Here is a 20063-nt window from a genome sequence, read left to right as displayed (position 1 = left end):
AATGCCTCAAGTTTCTGATTTGTGTATCCATGAGTTATGCCAAGTTCTGTAAAAATTAGCCTCGCCTTCAAATATTAGAAGACAATTCTTGAGGAAACAGCATCGCATATTAAAAATCCAAAACGATTCTTTTTTTCTGGTTCGAAAAAAGCAAAAAGCAAAATCACAGAAAATCTGTTCAGACACAAACGAGCGCGGCTTACATGTGGAGATTCATCTGCACTCACACAATCCAGGAAATAAAGATCATTTTGACACTGAATTTTAAAAATAATTTTGCTTCTGCAGACTCACAGTTTCAAAAGTTGTAGGCAGAAACATCAAGTTCATTGTTATCGTTATTTTTTTTCAACTTCTCCACAAAGTTTAGGAACTGTAGCTGTTGCGGTTTCTGAGACCCAGAAACTTTTAGAGCACAAGAAACAGAAATGGAGGAAAAAGCAGCAAAATAAATAAACAAACAAATCATCTGAAATGATACAAATATCTAAAAAATATCAATAAGATACACAATAAACAGACAAGAGTCAGGATGTGGTGCTAATGTTTTTATTACTTTGATATTAAAATCAATAAACGTAATCAGACTATTGTGGTTACAAGCAGAACTGTGGTACCAACTCCCGGCTGATACAACAGAGAAAGGATGATTGAAAAAAAAAAGAAAGAAAGAAAGAAAAAAAAAGTGAAAGAGAGGCACAATAACACACAACAGAGATTCAGGGCAGGTGTCCGCAGGATGTCAAACAGCCGGAGCCATAAAACTGCGTCAGAAGCTCCGAAGCTGAACAAGTTGTGACAATACAACCAATACAGTTCATCATTTAGGTTTCCATGCTGTCATGCCACCCACTGTGCCTCCAAAAAAAAAAAAAAAAACAAAAAAAAAAAACAAAAGAAAGAAAGAAACGTTTACAATGTAAAACGTAAAGAAAAAAGTTAGATAGAACAAAAGTATAAACCCAGCACGATGTTTATTACACAACATAAATATTACAACTGTCAAGATATTGTATTTGAACAGGCATATATGTGACCTACAAATATAGACGTCATTGCTAAAGAGAGGATCAAGTTAGTTTCAGCAGGATACACTTTCTGCAGGTTTCGCTTTATGAAATAAGAAGAAGAAGAAGAATCACCAAGAGATCTATTACAGAGCACTTAGCAATGAAGTACAGCCTTCCTACTGAGACTGGGGAGAGGAACACACACAGGACTAGCTACAGAAAGATCCCATGCTGTTGATCTAGTCAAATAAGTTACCATACAAGATCAGAAGCATCACAACGACGGCATGTAGCTGTGGAGCTCAGGATGGCCGATATCTCCCACGTTCCCTACATGTTAGGACTTGTATGGATTTCCTAGAAAATCGTGTTACTGTTTCGCCAGTATTATCAAAAAACACAGAACGAATGCTTTTAAGAGAAATGTTTTTTTTTTTTTTAAATCTTTTTCGTCTTTTTTTTTTTGTTGAATCTCTCTCGCTCCATGCATTTTGGCAAAAGTCTGGTAGGAGATGTAAATCATTGCAGTGTTGGATGATGAAGAGTTTAATGTGTGTTGATACAGAAAGAGGGGGTTTTGCTTTTTATTATTGAGGATGGGTTGTTATTGTTTATTAGATCAGTCTGCAGGAGAGGAAATGAAAGTCCCCCCCCCCCCCCTCTCAGGGTTCATGGCAGGGGGGGGAAGGAGGGGGTCTCTGCCCACCAGCCCTAGTGACCCCTGGCTAATCTCAGGAGCTCCCTGGCAAGACAATTGCGCACCGCGGACCCAAAGCCCTTCCTAAGAGGCATCCAGAGGGCTCCAACATCTCTGGATGGAGATGAGGCTATCCCAGAAAACTGATCTCAGGGTCAGATTTTCCTTTTTCAAGAGCTGACCCCTGACCAGGAGCGCATTTTGGGCTCTGGAGCTCCCGAACCTCGCTCGAGAGTCATGGCAGGACGGACTTGTGTCAGGGAGAGGCTCGGCTCGCCGACTCCACACCAGTTTACCGGCCGACACCGAAACATCTCCAGTGACACAAGTCCTCACTGGTTCCACACACACCGCAAGCTTCAAGTCACAATGAAGCGGCTTTTTCAGAGAGTCTTGCTTCATTTTATGAATTTAATGTTGAAACATGAAATTATGGTGGGGTTTCATGTGGGAAGGGATCAATCAAAAGGGTCAACCAATGGCATATCAGCTAGGGAGAAAAAAACATATATATTGTCTTTGATGGGTCAAATGTTTCATTGGTTGGAGATTTTAGTAAAGCCTACTGGTACACTGCTTTCTAGGAAGTCAAAATGATGGGATTTTGCTTAAAAAAAGGAAAACCTACCAGAAAATACAGATTTTGTAAATGTTTTGGAACTACTGGAAAATAAAAAAATGTTTATTTCACTTCATTGTGACTTTATTTATGTTGGTGGAACGGATGCCAAGTCTCTGACTCCTGGTCAAGCCAGTTTCAGTGGAACAGCAATATAATCTAGATTCAAGAGAATATGTCCTCAGGTTTTAAGCTACAGACCTAAACAAATAAATACAAGTAAACAAGTAAAAAAAAATGGCTGGGGGAAAAGGCAATTAAGTACAATTTAGAACAAAAAAAAAAAAAAAATCAAAAGTGCAACTTTTGACAGACTCAGATCATAAATATCAAATCATAATTGAAAAAAAGGTTTGACCATAAGTAGGACAGTGGCCGTATAAAGACACAACATTCATGATCTTTCTGCATCCTGATGATAAAGAGAGCCTGTCTCGCTCTCTGCTCACTAACAAAGTCTAACTCAAGATCTGACGACAGGAAGGCGCCACCGAGAATATGTACCATGCTCTTCTCTAAGATCCTGCTGAGGAAGACTAGTCTACATTCATCAGCAAAGCTGCAGCAGCAGAGTTCGACCTCGCTATGTCAGCGTACAGCAGTGCAGCGGTCAAAAACACGCGACTGACGAGTCTTCAAGAGAACGAATATGGCTAAAACAGCTAAAACGCAGCCATGTTAGCACCCAGCCAATGACATGTTAGCACCACAGTTTGCCTCCATGCTCAGTTGTCGCTTCGCATCGTGCGACTCAAGTGCCAACACTGACTTCAAGGAGGGTCTGGCACTTCATAATAGCAATGTCGAGGAATGGAGAGGAAAGGTTAAGTTTGTCTTTTCATTCTAGAAAGGTCTGGAGCGGCAGCAACACGGCGGCCCGTGTTCAAACTGCAGAAGAGGAATACATTGTAGTTGAACAGGTGAAAGCAGGCTGAGCTCTCCTGTCTCGGATACAGTGGAGCTGCTCTCCTCTACACGGACAACACCAGCAGCAATAGCAGCAGCAGCCAACACTGAAAACACAATAGCGTGGCGTAGTGGGCAGAGAAAGAGCTGAAACAGGACCTGAACCTGGTTTCCCAAAACAAGATCAACTTAGTTCACAAATCTGGGCTTTTATCCCGCCGAGACTTCAATTATACAAAGTCAGAAAAACAGAAAAAGAAAACAACTCATACCCAACCATAAAATGTGCTAGTTAGATATTTAGAAAATGTCTTGATTTGAAAAACGAAAATATATATATATATTTTAAGGTTCTCCTATCATGTCTTTAAGTTACCCAGCCAGTCAGCATTGATTGGATAACGGCTACATGGCCAATAGAGACGTCACATCCTTCGACGTCCATTGATGTTTTGGGAAACCAAGCCCCTGGTCTCTGCAGGGAAACCCTCTCCAGACTGACAAAAGGTGCAGATCAAGTTTGTGTTCTCATTTGTTTGTTTAAGGCACCTGGTTCAGCAGGCATCATATTCAAAATAATGTTCGTTTTTTTTTTTTCTTGAGTATTTGTAAAAACCAAGTGCAAGGTGAGTAACGGCGTTGGTCTGGTGACTGTGTTTTTGCAGGAAAAAGGGGGCGTGAAAACAGGGGCTCGTAATATACTGGAATTGTGTCATGAAGACATCCTAAAGCAAACTCATGTTTGTGCTCATTCATTAGCAGCAAGTACAAAATCATCAGACTGAGTGAAATGAGAAACACTCACGTCTATCGTGAGCCCGAAAGCCATGCAGTAAGTTTTGTTGAAGAAGGTTCAGAGATATTTTGCCAGATTTGTTTCCAAACCATTTCGGTTGCCAGGAATTCCAGATGTCACAAGATTCTCTCAGTTCTAGTCAGGGAATTGGCATGCAATAAAATCATACCCACTGCATTCTCCTCATATTGTACATTTCTCCATTTTTCTATTTTACACGGGAAGAAATGTGGAGTCAGCATTCAGCCTCTAAATTTGAAGTGTTTTACAAGCAACAAGTGCAGCTCACACCAGTTAGAACAAGACAAGACCTTGAAAATGCCTCAAAAAAATAAAAATAACATAAAATAAAAAAAATTTAATTCCAGACTTAGAGATCGGACATCACACCCAGTGGGGCACTTGGTGTACTACGGGGGTCAGGGTTGGTTTACTTCAAACTAATTAATTAATTTGTTCGTCACAGTCAAACATGTTGGTTTTGTGACATTATCAGCCCAACAAGGACTATGAATATATGTAAATACATTTTGCAGTTGCAGTAAATATGTGCCTCTCACACAGATTGGAGCACATCTGTGACTTCGGGCTGTGGCGTCAAATCCAAGAGTCTGTTTTTTTTGTTGTTGTTGTTTTTTTTTCCAAATAGTATGCCTAATAACAATCATACAGATCATTGATACAGAAATCACCATTCTACTGTTTAGAACAAGAATCTGTGTCTTCCTCTGATTGGTCCAACTGGGAAGTCATGCCTTCAGTCAACATTTATAATCAATCAACATAAACAAGGATGTCTGGTCTAATGACGACTATTTCAAATGAATGAGCAATGTTTCTTATGGGTGGATCTGAATACAAATAGGCTGTCTTCACCCCATGCCAGTTAATTTCGTGGATAATAATATTCACAAGTAATCAGCACCATGTGACAAACCCTAGTTGGATCAAAACCGGAAAGCAGAGTCAAATCCCTCCTGAGGGGAAACGGCAATAAGTTGTGTATGTTGGAATAAGGGTTTTTGAGAGAGCTGAAAAACCTAGTGAATTCTTGTGACAGGTTTGTTGGCCTTTTTTCTGTTTGTGTAGAGAGCATTGCACCATATTGATTGACATTGATAATTAATAACACACACACAATATTTTTTTTTGTACAGAGGAAAGAATGGCGACATAAATTGGAATACATAAATATATTTTCTTTAGATTTTATATGTCATCACATATCTCAAATAGAAGAACAATATTACCCTGATTTGCTGAAGAAGAGCTTTACGAATCCACTTAGCTTTTATTGGACAAGAGTAGCACAAACTTACACACTCTATTAGCTTAATAATTGACTGTATAGGTTTTATGTCATCAGAAAAAAAGGATAAGGAATAGTTTTACTGGCGTGGATTTTCACTCATTTCCTTGACTGTTAAAATGCCACAGAGTCTCCTGGTTTGAATGTAAAGTTGCACAGCTTGCGCCTATCATGTTAAATGTAAAAACCTGTGAGGACTCTTTCGTGAACCAGCCTCGTGATCGACAACAAAACACACAAGCTTACTGTCGGCCAGCCAGCGGCCCTTAAACTGGCTGAACAACGAGCCACTGTCCGCCCCCTGTCAGACTCAGGCAAAACTGTAGCTGAAAATATGCTTCAAATATTCGAGCGCCTGATTTGGTGACATCAAGCACAAGGAGTACTGAAAACATTTGAATCCATTTTCAAATCTATTCCTCCCATGTCTGCTACCTCAGTCATGTTTTGAGCCAATCAGGCTGAATGGATTTGTTGTTGTTGTTGACCATATTGTAGACACAGCCCACACACCACGGGTGAACCCGCCGGCAGCCGACTGATGTCTTACATTTTATTGTTATTGTTTGTGTGTAAGTGACAAAGTTATTTAAGAAGGCAATAAGTGTCCGGATTGAGTTTCCATTTGTAATTGGCTTGCCATACAGTACAGTGATATAGTAACTTCCCCCAAGGCGGCCAGGAACAACCTCTTTCAATCAGGCTCGTCCTGGCCGCCCCAGGCTACACCCCTCCTCATTAAGTCACAAGTAGAAATCAGTTTAAAAATGATAATATAGCTCTCTGGAGAAATGTGTCTACACTGTACATCACCCTGAAGAGGAAGCCAAAGCAGAATCAGTTTTTCCATAGGAAACCTCTACTGAAGGCAAATGAATCATGACGCCAAGGGGGGTCATCATCAGAATCAATGTAGGGGCCCTGGAATCAAACACCTCTTTTAAGACCACAAACACACTATCCACACAGTCCCTGACCAGGAAATAGACCTATCCTGTCAAAGACATAGGCATATCCAAGACATCAGGCTTTCTACAGCCAAGCAATGATATACTATCACACAATACCTCATATCATCACATGGCCACAGACAGACCAATCTAACCCCATGACCTAGTCAGGCCATAGACCTATTCTTGCGACGCTATAGACCTATCCAAGTCAGGTAATAGACCTATCCTAGCAAGTAATCGTCAAGTGCACTGCAGCATTCACACCAGGCCTTTTAGCAGCAAATGGAAGAAAAAAATGCTTTTCTTTTTTTTTTCCTTTTTTTGGAACAAAGTGCTTTTGTTTTCAAACATGTAAGATAGAATATTCTATACATATATCTAACATTTAGAAGATACATTTTTAACTTATAGTCTATTTACAAAATGAATCACTACTAAGAAAATAGCTATGGACGGTGGGAGAGAGCGAGTCTTTAGGCTACAACTAGACTAACAACAAGTCAAATAAGAATCATAGATACTCATCATTCTAGTTTTCAGAAAAAAGCACCATTTCTCCCTTTTTAGATTGAACAGAAAACAAGAGTAAAAATATGTATGTAGCACTAGCTGTTATTCAATCACGCACACACGGTACAGGAAAACCACAGCCTAGGACCACAGCTCTGCATCCTCAACCAGTTACATGAGAAAGCATCACACATCGTCAACGATTCATTCTGTGAAGCGGGTCTTTCCTCACACAGGAGCCATTATCAAACTAGCCCGAAGTCAGCCCCGTGACTCACTTATTTTCACTCGTATTTGCCCGGTTACTTTGTGAGCGGGTGAATTTTGCAATTCTAGGGGAATGGCGGGACTTTCCTCTGAGGCGGCCGCTTAAGCATACAGGTGTCACGCACTCTCGCTGGCTCCAAAATTTTTGCAGACTGTCGGTTAGTGGCCTGGGTGTTGTTACTCTGTGTTTACACGAGCTGAGCGACTCTTTTGCTACTGTGACTGGTGAGGAGAAAAACGTAGGCTGAGAACTGAAGGCCAGGCAGACAAGAAATTCATCAGTGCAGCCCCAAAGAGAGCGAAGCCAGTCCCTTCCGGATGCAAAATTCACACAGCTACAAGGTTAACGAGGGAAAACACGAGCGAAAACGACAGTGACGATGCCCAGGTGCTGACTCCGTATTGATGTGGAACAGACTCTAATGGCTTTGGCTTTCTTAGAGAATCTGTCACAACCTTTCCCACCGGTACATGATCGGACGTGGCAGTGCTCGCCTAGCTCCCTGGCAACTCCATGGTGACATACTGGGTTTTTCTTGCATTCATTGGGCTCCACTCCTCTACACTATAAACAGCAAGTTACTGTTTAAACACAATTCAAATTAGACCATGGCTTCGTTGCATTGTGTGTTTTGAATACATGCAGTCCCGAATCTCTGTCTGAAGTCGCTTTTCCGCCGCATGGCACGGCTCAACTCGACTCGCCTCTACTTGCCTTTTTTGGTTTTCCATCGGGGAAAAAGTTGAGGATGCTACCCGGGACTTTTGTTTGGTATCAATCGGTCGAGGTTCTGCGGGGGCTGAGACGAGACTAAAAGGTGAATCGTCACTAGAATCATCACTGTCATCATTGCACGACTGAGCTCTGATGAAGGATTTTCCAAACTGTCTTATTTTTAATCAGCAGCCTTTTGTTTTGCTGCCTTCAGCCTCGTCTGAAAACTGAATCTGTATCCTTGCTGTGACAAACAGCGACATAACGAGAATCAGGAACACCGTGCTTTTTGGTGTCCGACATTGTTGGTGTGTGTGTCGCACTGAAGATGACGTCATGGCAGCTTCACACAGGGTCGCCACAAAGACCGGCTACGCTGAGGGGACACTATCAGCACTACCCGGTACCAAAAGCTAGTATTCGAGTCAAGTTGAGCCGTACCATGCGGTGGAAAAGCGGCTTTACACTGAACCAGCAAAGGACACAAGAGGGATCAAGGGTCGGTTTGTACATCAAACCATCAGATTGAACAGACTGCTTGTTAAGACCATTTTCCTCTTTCCCTCCATCTCTCCTTTAAACCTCTTCTCCAAACCAAACAGCAAAGCTAAGAGGCAGCTAAAATACAAAAATATAACAAGAATATTTTTTTGTTTTTGTTTTTCATTCAGTTTTTTTCCTCTAAGTTTCTCAATGCAAGGATAGGCTTTAGAAATGTGTCATGCTTAATAATGTATCAATTGTCATGAAAAGTGGCAATTCACCATTGATAGATATATCATGAATGTTGTTATATACAGTACTTTAAAACACATAATTCAGTTAATATTTTGATGGACTAAATCTCATCTACATACAGAAATCAAACAAGTGACACAGATACATAACATTTTGGTTATTGTTGGTGACATTTTGACAAAACAAGCAAAAATGTAACATAGCTTATCTACTAGCGCTCTCATATTTGTCCTACATAGCGCCATAACACAATTAGCATGTGGAGGGTGGAATCAATTCAGGAATGAAGTGCTTCCTTAACAATAAATCTACTGGAGAAGCCCAGGGATGTGATAAGTTTTTAGATAAAAAAAAAAAAAAGAAAGAAAGAAAACAAGAAAACAACAACTAAATGAATGTTCCTTTTCTATACAGAATTGGACCAGAGCTAATTTCACAGTTCTATGAAATTCCCTGACCCTCCCACATTTCTTACATTCAATACGGCGTCAGGTAAGCTGTGCAAAACCTTACTTTAACTGGCTGGTCGCCATTTCGTTGCATGTGTCTTTGGTACAAAAAACAATCAAAATATAGTGTGCAAATATTTTTTTGTAACTCTAAACGAAAATATCTTTTAACCCTCTCCCCTTTCCCCAAAGACAAGAGTACCAAAAACCATAGGTAATCTATTGCAGAGCCCTCCTATATACACAGACTCTGTGGCATCACGCATCGAGAGCTTCCATTTTCTTATGTACATTCAGAATATCTTTAAACAGCTGAAATACAACAAACCCCACAGGTGTCTCCCTCCTTGCACTCATTAATGATCCCTAAGTGTAAAGTAGTCCTCTCCTTGTTTGGACCTCAGGGAGTTCTGACCAATCACCTCTCCTCTCTCCATCCCTCTCACACACTCACACACACATGCACGCACACACACACACATACATACACAAGGCACAATGAATATAACTCTGATCAAACACTAGTATGAACACACCAAACTGTTAGCCTGGTCATCCCTACTATACAAAAAAAGGGGGCCCGATGCCGCTTCCATTGGGAGACACTTTCAGAACAGTTCCTAGAGGAGATGGATCATCGTAAATAATCTTCTTCATCATCATCATCGCCGCTGCTGCCACCGCCATCTACCTCACAGTCTGCTCCCGTACTGGCACGCTGGCCATTTCACCTGGCCGTTTCATCCGATTAGAGCCAGAAAAGAGCTTTGGATGAGGCCAAAGCACCAAACTACATCCCCTTCCACGCAACATGGTCGCCTACTTCCTGATGTTTTAGTTAACATTGTCAAAGCGTCCACCTGCCTAAATTCAGTCGATCAGCAGGACATCTGGTGCTTCATTCTCAAGTCTAAATTTAACTTTCTAACAAGGCAGAGAATTCATTCATCCGCTAAAGTTTCAACTCAATATTGTCTGAGGGATTTTTTGTGAGCATTTAACATGCTAAACATTAATCCTTACCTCTTCACAGCAGCGCAGACTGGCACACAGGGGATGGCATGACCATATTCAGGCCTTCAATGCAAAAATATTTCCTGCTACCCCATAATGCCTTTCAGCACGCTGCTTCTCTCTGCAGTTCTGCACTGTCAGCCTTGGCTGCCACAGCCACGGTAATCAAAGAGTGTTGTTGAGTAGGTTGATTAACAACCTGGAACTATTCTTTTTCTGTTGTTATTGTTGCCATGAGAGGTGACATTTTTAATAAATAATAACTGGAGCTTCTTGAGCCTTCAATGGTTTCCAATCTGAAACAATTCTTTCTTTCAAATTGTGTGAAACTATACCAGTGGTTACACTCATGTGACTGTCGTTAGGCTCTACAGGAGCAGACCACTGACAGAGCTGACCCTAGCCTGGAGCTAACACAATGTTACACTATACACATCTATTAATCACCAGTGGATTTAGGACGTGCTATTAGCTACACACCTAAACCATCACCTGCTTTTTAAGACGCTTTTCCCAACAGACGCTCATGATGAGTTGGGAGACGGTGACGTCTCTGCAGCACTGCTGTGCGCAGAGACAGAAAGCTAGGGTCTATGCCATACGGGTGCATGGCTAAACAAGCATACATACATACACACAGGGAGTGGTATGTGTGCTTGTGTGACTAACAATGTGTATGTACTCTAGGAAGGCGGGGCATGCAGAGGGGAGCATAGTTACAATGGGACAGCACGGTGGTAATATTTAACCCACTCCTCTCAGGGGTGGGTGGGATTTGTCTAGATTCTGGAGGTGGGGACTCGCAGGCCGACCAGTCCTCCGGTGGGATCGCCGCGCCCAGTGTTCTCCAAGATCTGGTTGACAAAGTCTGAGGTCTGCCCGGCAACAGGTGATGTCACTGCAGCGATTAAACAGGTTAAGATAAAGGGTTAGTTGGGTAAATTCCAAAATGATAAATCATTTTTTGGCAGCATCATTAGGCCTACTCATTACTGCTGTCATCATTATTGTTATAAAAATTAATTTTTATAACTCAAGTTCAAGGAAAAGGAATTTATGGCTAAATATAATAGAATATTGGTAAATATTTCATCATTGCCATTAAACTGTTTGTTGTTCATTCAGACTGAGCTTGATACAAACCTACATGCTCACTAGAGAGGGGAATAAGTAATTAAGGGGAATAAGTTAATAACTAGTTGGTTGGTCAGAGATTGATGTACTATCGGCATGAGAAATACTCGGCCCTTGTCACAGACTGAATATGCAGGTGCATTCTTTAGGTGAACAGTCAGCCACTACCATTTCAGTTTTTTTCATTTACTTATTTACCAGAGGAAACCTTGTGTTTTAAAAAGTAGTGTTATTTTACAAGACAACAGAAAAAAACAGTAAGTTCTAAAAAAATATATATATATAGTTTTGTATACAAAAAATGTTTTTTTTCTTTTCCCTATTTCTTAATGATCTTGTAACCGACCAAAATTTTCCTGCGACTCCCTCAGGGGGTCATAATCCCCAGGTTGAGAATCACAGAGCTGGAAAACTTACCAAGCGTCTCCTGGATGAGCCTGTCCAGAGTGTCAGTCATGTTGCTTGAATGCGGGGAGGAGTCCTTCACCCGTGTCACTATCTCCTCTTTGATGGCATTGATCACAAACAGCAGCCGATCTGCAGGCAGACATATGCATACGCACGCACGCACGCACACACACACACAAATCTTTTGTCACTGTGCAGGTCAGGGAGTTTTAAAAAAGTTATTTAAAATATATTTTAGCACTTCCATTTCTTAGCGTTTCCCTTTTTTCTTCATTGTGTCCTCATTGGAGCACAATGCCTCAGTGTTGCATGGGGGTTGCATCCAGTAGCCATTTTAATGATAAAGTCTGTTCTTTTCCCTCTAAAACTCACTAGTCATCGACAAAAACTCGAGCTCAGGAGAAGTATGATGTGTTTCTCTGACCTCCACTGATTAGAGAAAATAGTCTGCTGTTCATCCCTTTTCTGCATGAATAATAGTAATAATAGTAATAATAATAGTTATACAAAATTGCTCTGAACAGAGAGTCTGGCAACATTTTAATTACATTTGCTAATACACTGTAATGGACATTCAACTGTGAACTACTGACAGGTGTCACATAAACATTACTGGTGATGAACCTGCACAATAAAGATGATGTAAACACTGTACCACTGACAAATATATGTTACCATGCCAACATACCGTATTCTGTGCTGAGTCCCCACAGCTTGACCTTGTTTGCTTCATACTGGGCTTTCTTTTTTAAGCGACAAGCTCTAGAGTAGAGGGTAGAAGAACAGAGGTTACGAACACAGCAGTGTATCAGTGAAGTATGAACTGTAGAAGACCTTTTCTATCAGTCGGTCGTCTCTGCAACAGATGTTAGACCACAGCTTTTTGCACACTGAGATCAGCATCCTGACTACTGAGAGCTACACAGGGTGTTCTGAGTGAAATTAAATAAGTGAATGGAGCCAGTTTTCTAGAGTCATTTATAAATGGCAGTATATGATATACATGATTAAAAATTTCAGGAATTTTAAAACTTTTTCATGACCCAGACCCCTACTTATCTTTCATTGAACCATGGACCGCCATTAAAGGTTATTTTGTTCTAAAGACCCTGATGTGAAAATATTGTAGTTTGTGTTATGTATTAAATTGCTCAAGTGTCATATTTAAACATTAACAAATAGATTCAAAGTGTTAAAATTAAAACATAAAGTAAAACACTCACTCGCACATTATTTTGTATTGAAATGAATGAAATGATACTGAAATTAAACTATTCATCATACAGCTTTGGACCTCTGAAAAGCACTGAACTATACCACCACTGTGGTTACATGTGTACCTGGATGCCAGCTTGTTCTTCTCCTTGCGGGACCGTGGTCGTGCAGTGACCGGCAGCTCACTGACCGGGATCAAGTCGCTGATCACCTTGTTGAGTTTGCGGAGCTCAGTGCCGATCTGCAGCAGCTTCCGTGGATTGGGAGTCAGGTCTTCCACATCCGTACGGCGAGACTTCTTCAGCATGTACTTTCCTTGGTGCCGGCCAATGAAAATAACAAGTCAAAGATCGCCCTCACTGAATTCAGGCATATTTCAGCAGGCATGTATGCATCCAAGTATGGCAGAAATTAGGGATGCACCAATATGTTTTTTTTTTTTTTTTTTTTTTTTTTTTAAAACGATACTAATATCCAATATCTTCCCACCCATAATGGCCAATACCAATATGCATTTTTGTAAGAATTATAATACACTATAGTATTACTCCATAGTTAATATTATAGTTGAAAAAAAAAGTGAGAAAAAATGTCACACAAGTGCCAACTTCAAATATCAGCAATAAAAGTAATACTTGGCTGATAATGGTATTATTTTTTTAAATTTTTTCTATCAGTTTGCCGACATCAGTCAATCCCTGATACAGGTGGTGGCAGAGCATCTTCATACACTGTCGCCATTCTGGTCCTGTATGTTCTCAAACAACTAAGCATGGCACTAACACTGCAAAGAGTTTGGTGCCCAGTTCCCATTCACAGTAAATATGAAAGCACTCATGCAACTGTAAGGTGCTAAAGGAATAAAAGTGTCCACTAAATATTATATGTGATGTTTTATGTTATAACAGCGACAGTACAACAACAGTCAAAATTTAAGAATTAAAAATAATGTCTTGTCATCCAGAATGTCACACACAATCATTCCAAAATTATTTAGCACCTCTGAATTTTTTTTTTCCAAAATGTTGTTGCGTGTTTTGTCTTTCCTTTTGAAGATTCTCAAAGTGTTTCACTCAGGATCATTAAGTAGTCTCTCATGGCATAAGTCCCAAAGTGCCAGTTTGTGGCTATATTTTGCTCTGCTATAAATGTGTGTGTGCGCATGTGTGTGTGTATGTATACCATGGAGAGGCCCGTTCTTCTGGTATAGGTTGCTAGGCAGCGTATGTCTGTCCCACTCAGAGGGCTTGAGCATGCGTTCCTGTTTGGAGGGGGTGAGCTGCTCACTGTACTCCCAGAAGTAGCGGCGCTTGCCTCTCTTCCGACTGGAAACTCCTGCTGTCAGGCCTTTAATGTCCTCCATCAACTCCACATCACAGCCTGGTTAAGGGGCGGTGATAGGTGGTGAGTTAGAGAGATTGGGGAAAGGGGAGAGGGGGAGAGAGAGAGAGAGAGAGTGAGAGAGAGAGAGAGAGAGAGAGAGAGAAGGAAGGGAGCGAGTGAGGGAAGAGAGGGAAAGAATGGGGGCAGAGACAGACAGACACAGAATGCAGCACCATAGCACAGAGAGCTGAGCAAAAATATCAATTTTCCAGTTGATTGTGATCTTGAACAATGTGGCATCGATTCTTAAAATGCCAATACTGATCTATGCCGTTTGTCACTGGATGTGTGAAGGCTTTTGTTAAATGTTACTTGTAGTGCACTTCCTGTCCTGCAGAGGCTGTTCACTGAAACACAAGCCTACAGAAACTCAGATGACCAAATTACATGTATTGAAAGAACAACACTGGGAGCTCAGCGTCAACACGCCTAAGGGCACGTGTTGATGAATTTCGGATGTCAAAACTATGATGGTCAAGAAAAACTGGACAAAAGCAAAGCTGCAAAATTTGTATTGTAACGAAAATATCTCAAACTGAATCGATATAGAACTGTATTGAAATTGACGATGAATCGGATCAGCGCCTTGTGAATTGGAATCTAAATTACTATCTAATTACTATCTAATCCGAATCAGAAATGAACCCTAACAGCACAGCCACGGCAGAAACTTTGACCACAAGCCCAAAGATGCACGGCGTGTACCTGGCTCGGAGAAGGCATCGCTCATGTCGTCATCCTTGTCTGCTTCATAGTCTTCGTCCTCCTCCTCTTCCTCTTCCTCCTCATTCTCAGACAGCTCGTGCTCGCTGCCAAAGCCCTCGTCGTGGTCTTCGTCATTGAGCTCCAGCCCCTCGGCCTCCTCTTCTTCTTCCTCCACCTCTTCCTCCTCCTCTTCGTCCTCCTCCTCCTGCTGGGAGTGAGCTCTCTCAGCCAGTCTGGTGCGGGTCAGGAACAGAGAGTAGTTGTGCTCCTCCTCCTTGCTCTTCTCGGTGCCCTCCACGACCAGAACACTACTGCTAGCCCCTGGCAGGCTAATGCTGCCGCTCACCAGCCCAGAGGTATTGTCATCCAAGGCCTGGCTAGCTGCGACCAGCTGGGGCACGGCGGCTGACCAGCTGACAGGCACCTCCCTCCTCCCTGTCCCTTCTGCACCGCCAGAGCCACCGGCTGCGGTGCCAGCGACCCCAACAAAGGCGGCGTTTCCTGAAGTAGAGGCCTTTTCATCTTGGGGCTGGGAGAGCGGTAGAGGCGGATCTGACCCCTCAACCTCCTGCTGGGAGGTTATGTCTGTCTGAGCTTTATGGGCGGCGCTCACTCGGACTTTGGCCTTCCGCACAAAGTCAGAGCCGTGGGAGTGTGGGGCTGCCATCTTGGTTCCGTACCCCTGGGGCTTGGGTGGAGCTTGTGTGAGGTCCTGGGTGAGACTGAGGTGGTTCTGGGACTTGGCCATAGCCTCAGTGCTGGAAGGAACAGGCCAGGTGGCTTTTTGGGGACCCTCAGGGAAGTCAGGGAGAGGGCTGCGGGAGGGATGGGATGAGGACGGGGCTGCGGGCGGGAGCCGTGTAGTGCCAGGCCCAGATCCTAGGCTAAACCCTGGGGGTCTCTTATTGTGGCAGGGGGGGAGGGGAAACTGAGACTGAGACTGTGAGGCAGGTAGGGACAGGTCAGTGGTGGAGTGGTAGAGTGCCTCGCAGACAGGCTGTGAATCCTCACTATTGAGCTGCGCCAGTGTTGGGGTTCGGCTGATCACCTCCTCATCCTGGTAGGGACTAGAGAAGTCATCCAGTCCGAGGAAGTCCACCTCTTTGGTGCCCCAGATGTCACAGCTGGCCAGCCGTGTATATCTGTCAGGCACATGGAGATAAGCAGATGTATCAACAGTGCAAAAGCATGAAAACTGTTAGCCTTCACTGTCTCCTGTTATTTCTTCTGAAATGTAACTAGATATAATTTAGAAAAGTAAAGTAGAACTGAAAGACATGGGAATGTACAAGTTATGATAAACATGATAGGTGAACGCTCATGACAGCGCCCAAACATTATGACAACACTAGCATAAGATGTAGTTAACAAACAGTTTTTGGGGTTTATCTCAGGTTGTGTGTGTGACAAGATGCATCCAAACCTATTCACAGCACAGATCCCAGAGGCAGATCCCAGATGATCCCAAAGGCAGAGCTCAGCAATACAGAGTTATAGTTTTGACACCCACACAGACACTGCCTGCTTTTATCTAGTGCTCAGCCTGTTAGCTGAACAAAATCATTGATATATACAACCACATGAAGCCACACTTTACTGAGGAACTGAAGTCAGCTGGAAATCAAGTGACTAGGGTTGGGCATCAAAAACAGGCTTTAAACGTTCCTAAAATTTCGATTAATCAAAATCCGAACAACGCCCAACCGTACAAGTCAAGAGCTAGTTTGCAAACAATGACTTCGCCACTGCACCCGTCAGCTACAAGGTTCAGTGACCTCAACTCTACTTATCATCGCTTTGAATGGCAGGTTCACACAGAGCCCCCTGCTACAGCCGCACTCCTCCAGCTCTTACTGACATGTCTTCAGACCTTTCCCTCAGCACTCCTTCACCCCTACGATAACAATCTTCAGATGTCAAAGCCCACAGCTCCCCCCCCACTGCCATTCCTCATCACAGGGGGGCAAGTACAAAAAGGAAAATGTAGAGGAACTATTTTGGCAGTAAAACATCAGGATGGCTGCGAGCCCGATGGAGTATCACCTGTGACCAACCAGCTGCTTTGTTGTTTACAAACGTCTACAACCACTCCCTGTCCCCAAACAAAGCTACAACTGGATTCAAACTGTCCAACGTAATTCTTGTCCCCATGAGGGACAAGGTTAGGAACGTCCAGGTGAGCGGCGTTGACCTTTGAGCTGCTATCAACTTGTGTCTGTTTCTATGCCAGGATCCAGCTGGTTCATTCAGCACCATCGTCCAAGAGCTGCACCTGAGCAGACTTTTCTACTTTAATGTCTCCCCTACAGTCTGAGAATGGGCAGTGGGCTTCGTCACAGACACAGGACAGTTTAATTGACTGGGATCCAACCTGTCTGACCCTCTTGTCACAATAAGCCTAGAATACTTGCCCATTAACAATTTGGGAGACGATACACGAGATGTCCTAGCGGGTTGCCAGTCCATGCACACAGGAGGCTGCCAAAAATCTGGGGCTGCACACACTCAAGCTACTGAGATGCTGTCTGACATGAAAAGCTCTGTAGGACACATTCGGTGGCGTCCAAAGCAATATTCTGAGATACTGCCCACCATGGATTCAGTAAAATATGGCGAATCTTTATAATTTAGTGATGAAGGGTCATACAAATGAAAATATTTATAAATCTACTCATCTATAGACTTGTTTGAACCTGCTCCACATTGTCTTCCCTTGCAGAATAAAACAACTGCAAAAACATGGGAAGAAATAAAAAAGTGGCCCATGTGGACGAATCACGGTTGTTGCTATCTTGTTACATTTTTGGAGAAGCAAATGGAAGCTATGGTGTCAGAATTCTTTGAAATGCAAAACACTTTCAATCTCAGAAATTTTAGGGAGAATTGAGACCACACTAATAAGCCCTTCAGTGTATTTTGTTTTTGTTTTTATTTATTTATTGCTTTTGTAACTTGACGAGCAGAAAAAGACAAACCAAAGTAACCAAATGCATAATGCAGTACCTGGTGAGGTCCTCCCAGGAGGAGTCCCACTGTTCGAATGCGGAGCTGCTGCAGACCGTCTCATACTCTCCCAATCCCATCAGCTGATCCACGCAGCCCTCCACCTCCTTTCCCCCATCCCCGACCCCCACCACGTTATCTCCACAGGGGCTCTGCCGGTGGGTCATATCTCTGTCCTGGAGAGATGGAGGTACGGGGAAAAGGCATTAGGGATTAGGGTTAATAGATATTTTACTGTTTGTGTTGGTTGTTAGAGTAGCACTCTATGGTAAGGATTTTGTTTGCAATATATATCAATCAAAAAATGATTACTGCAACCGTCATTTCACACACATAGGCTCATCTGCGATGCCCTATCATGATATTGGCACTGCTGCCACAAAATAAATATGCAGGCCTATAAACTGCAAATTGGAAATTTACCGGTAGATGTATGTAAATGAAGAGTGATACTACACCCTAACAAGCCATTCATGTGTTAAAATATGATCAAAAGATTTGTTGAGTACCTGTGACTTGCTGCTGTCTAGTGCACAACAGACTGCAATGTGAAGAAGGCACCTGCATCTGACAGGTGAGTGTCTCTGTGTGAGTGTCCTGCACAGAGCCGTCTGCTTTAAACTGATATCGCCTGGCTCTAAATATTGGGAGCCTGGAAAATGTCACATGGCTGTCAAACAATTAGCCATGGGCCATGCCGTTTTAAATGCCAGACCAGCGGTTGAGGTGATTGCATGCTACTGTGCAGAGAAACTGACAACAACCATATCCTATCAACTGCTCTATTTATTATTCGTCACCCCAAAAAGCCAAATATGTCATCCATCGACAAATGGAATACAAATTAAGATCATTACCACAACTAAACCTAGTGTCTATTTCGATATATAAAGGCAGTGAAGGTAAATGAAGTGTGGGCTCAAGAAAAAATAATTAGAAATATCAAACGTAATTTTACATGTCAATGGGTTACAGTTCTCATAAACATATAACAAGCAAGAGGAGAGAGAAACGTCTTACATTGTGCATTCTAAAGCTTTGGTATTGTACTGTGAAACCATGTAAAAATGGGATGTGAAAGGTGACTCATCGTTCACTTCCACCCTCAAATAAAAAATTTTAAGTTACTTTTCAAGGACCAAGTTTCATCGTCAAGAGTCTTCAACGTCTCCTTATACGTGTGTGTGTGTCTGTGTGTGTGTGTGTGTGTTTTATTGTCAAACTGCACTGGCTGTGATGCTCCACCTGCCCAACAGAGCACGTTGTTTTGAACGAGAAACAGAAGTTGCAAAGTCTGTACCATGTTCACCAAACTGCCTTCATAAAGCTGTGGTATTTTTCAAGAACAACAAAAAATGCGATTAAAATAGACGACAATGCAACCAGAAACAGCAGCCACGTCATGATCTGTGTGGACTGCTGGATGGTTTCTGCTTTGGATGTGAGTCAGAGCACCAAAAAACAATCAACTATATTTCGCATTATTTATTAAAAGTATGAGGATGAATGTCCGCGTCACCCATCGAAAATTAAATTTTGGCTTGAATTTTTCAGCTTGGATGCTTCTATCAGATGTGATGCAACACCAACGCAATGTTGGCAGTGGAGCTGCTTTCACTGATTTCAAACCAGGCTTGGAGGTAAATTTTTTTGTGTATGTGTGTGTGTATATGGGTGTGTGTGTGTGTCTGTTTGCGCAGTAACATTTAGAATTCTGGCAAAATATATTACCAGTGCCATGTATTAGGTTAAATAATTTTTCAATTTTACAGTTTTATCGAGTGTGTGTGTGCGTGTGTGTGGCCACTCACCAGTTCGTACATGAAATCTGGGTCAGAGCTGCTGGCGAGCAGCTCAGTGCTGGTCAGGGCCTGGTCAGCAAACGAGTAGTTCTGAAAGGCATCCCCAAAGGGAGGCTCCATCCCACTGATGCTGGGCTGTGACACAGTAGAGCAACACTAAAGTTAATACAGAACAAAAAGACTCCAGCAACACCACAAACAACTTTCTCTCTGAGAAATTACCAGCAACAGGAGTGCTTTTCTTTTCTCTTTCTTCTTCTACCTTCCTATCTGACCTCTGTCTCTCTCAAATTCAGGATTGTTGTTTTATATAACTTTGCTGAAAAACTTCACCGCGAGCCTGTCTCCCTCCCAGACAGGATGGAGGTTCCCGATGGATTTATCTCTCAGTGAAGACAATGAACCCACGTAGTGTACATAAAACATCAGA

At 42.4% G+C, this 20063-nt stretch overlaps 1 protein-coding gene across 2 annotated transcripts in view; it reads right to left on the bottom strand.

Moving 5' to 3' along the window:
• Positions 1-533: 533 nt before the first annotated feature.
• The window catches only part of crebrf (creb3 regulatory factor), a 29554-nt gene continuing 10024 nt past the window's right edge, over positions 534-20063 (bottom strand). For both annotated transcript variants that reach the window (XM_030068945.1, XM_030068944.1), the window contains exons 3-10: positions 19643-19768; positions 17832-18007; positions 14829-15970; positions 13923-14120; positions 12866-13055; positions 12214-12287; positions 11535-11654; positions 534-10881 (exon numbers count right to left, since the gene is read on the bottom strand). In XM_030068945.1, the coding sequence (XP_029924805.1) occupies positions 10763-10881; positions 11535-11654; positions 12214-12287; positions 12866-13055; positions 13923-14120; positions 14829-15970; positions 17832-18007; positions 19643-19768 (2145 nt within the window). In that variant the 3' untranslated portion in view covers positions 534-10762. The remainder of the gene's footprint in view (positions 10882-11534; positions 11655-12213; positions 12288-12865; positions 13056-13922; positions 14121-14828; positions 15971-17831; positions 18008-19642; positions 19769-20063) is intronic.

Source organism: Myripristis murdjan, chromosome 14 (assembly GCF_902150065.1).
Source record: "Myripristis murdjan chromosome 14, fMyrMur1.1, whole genome shotgun sequence".
Lineage (NCBI taxonomy): Eukaryota > Metazoa > Chordata > Actinopteri > Holocentriformes > Holocentridae > Myripristis > Myripristis murdjan.
This window is presented reverse-complemented; position numbering and strand designations above follow the sequence as displayed.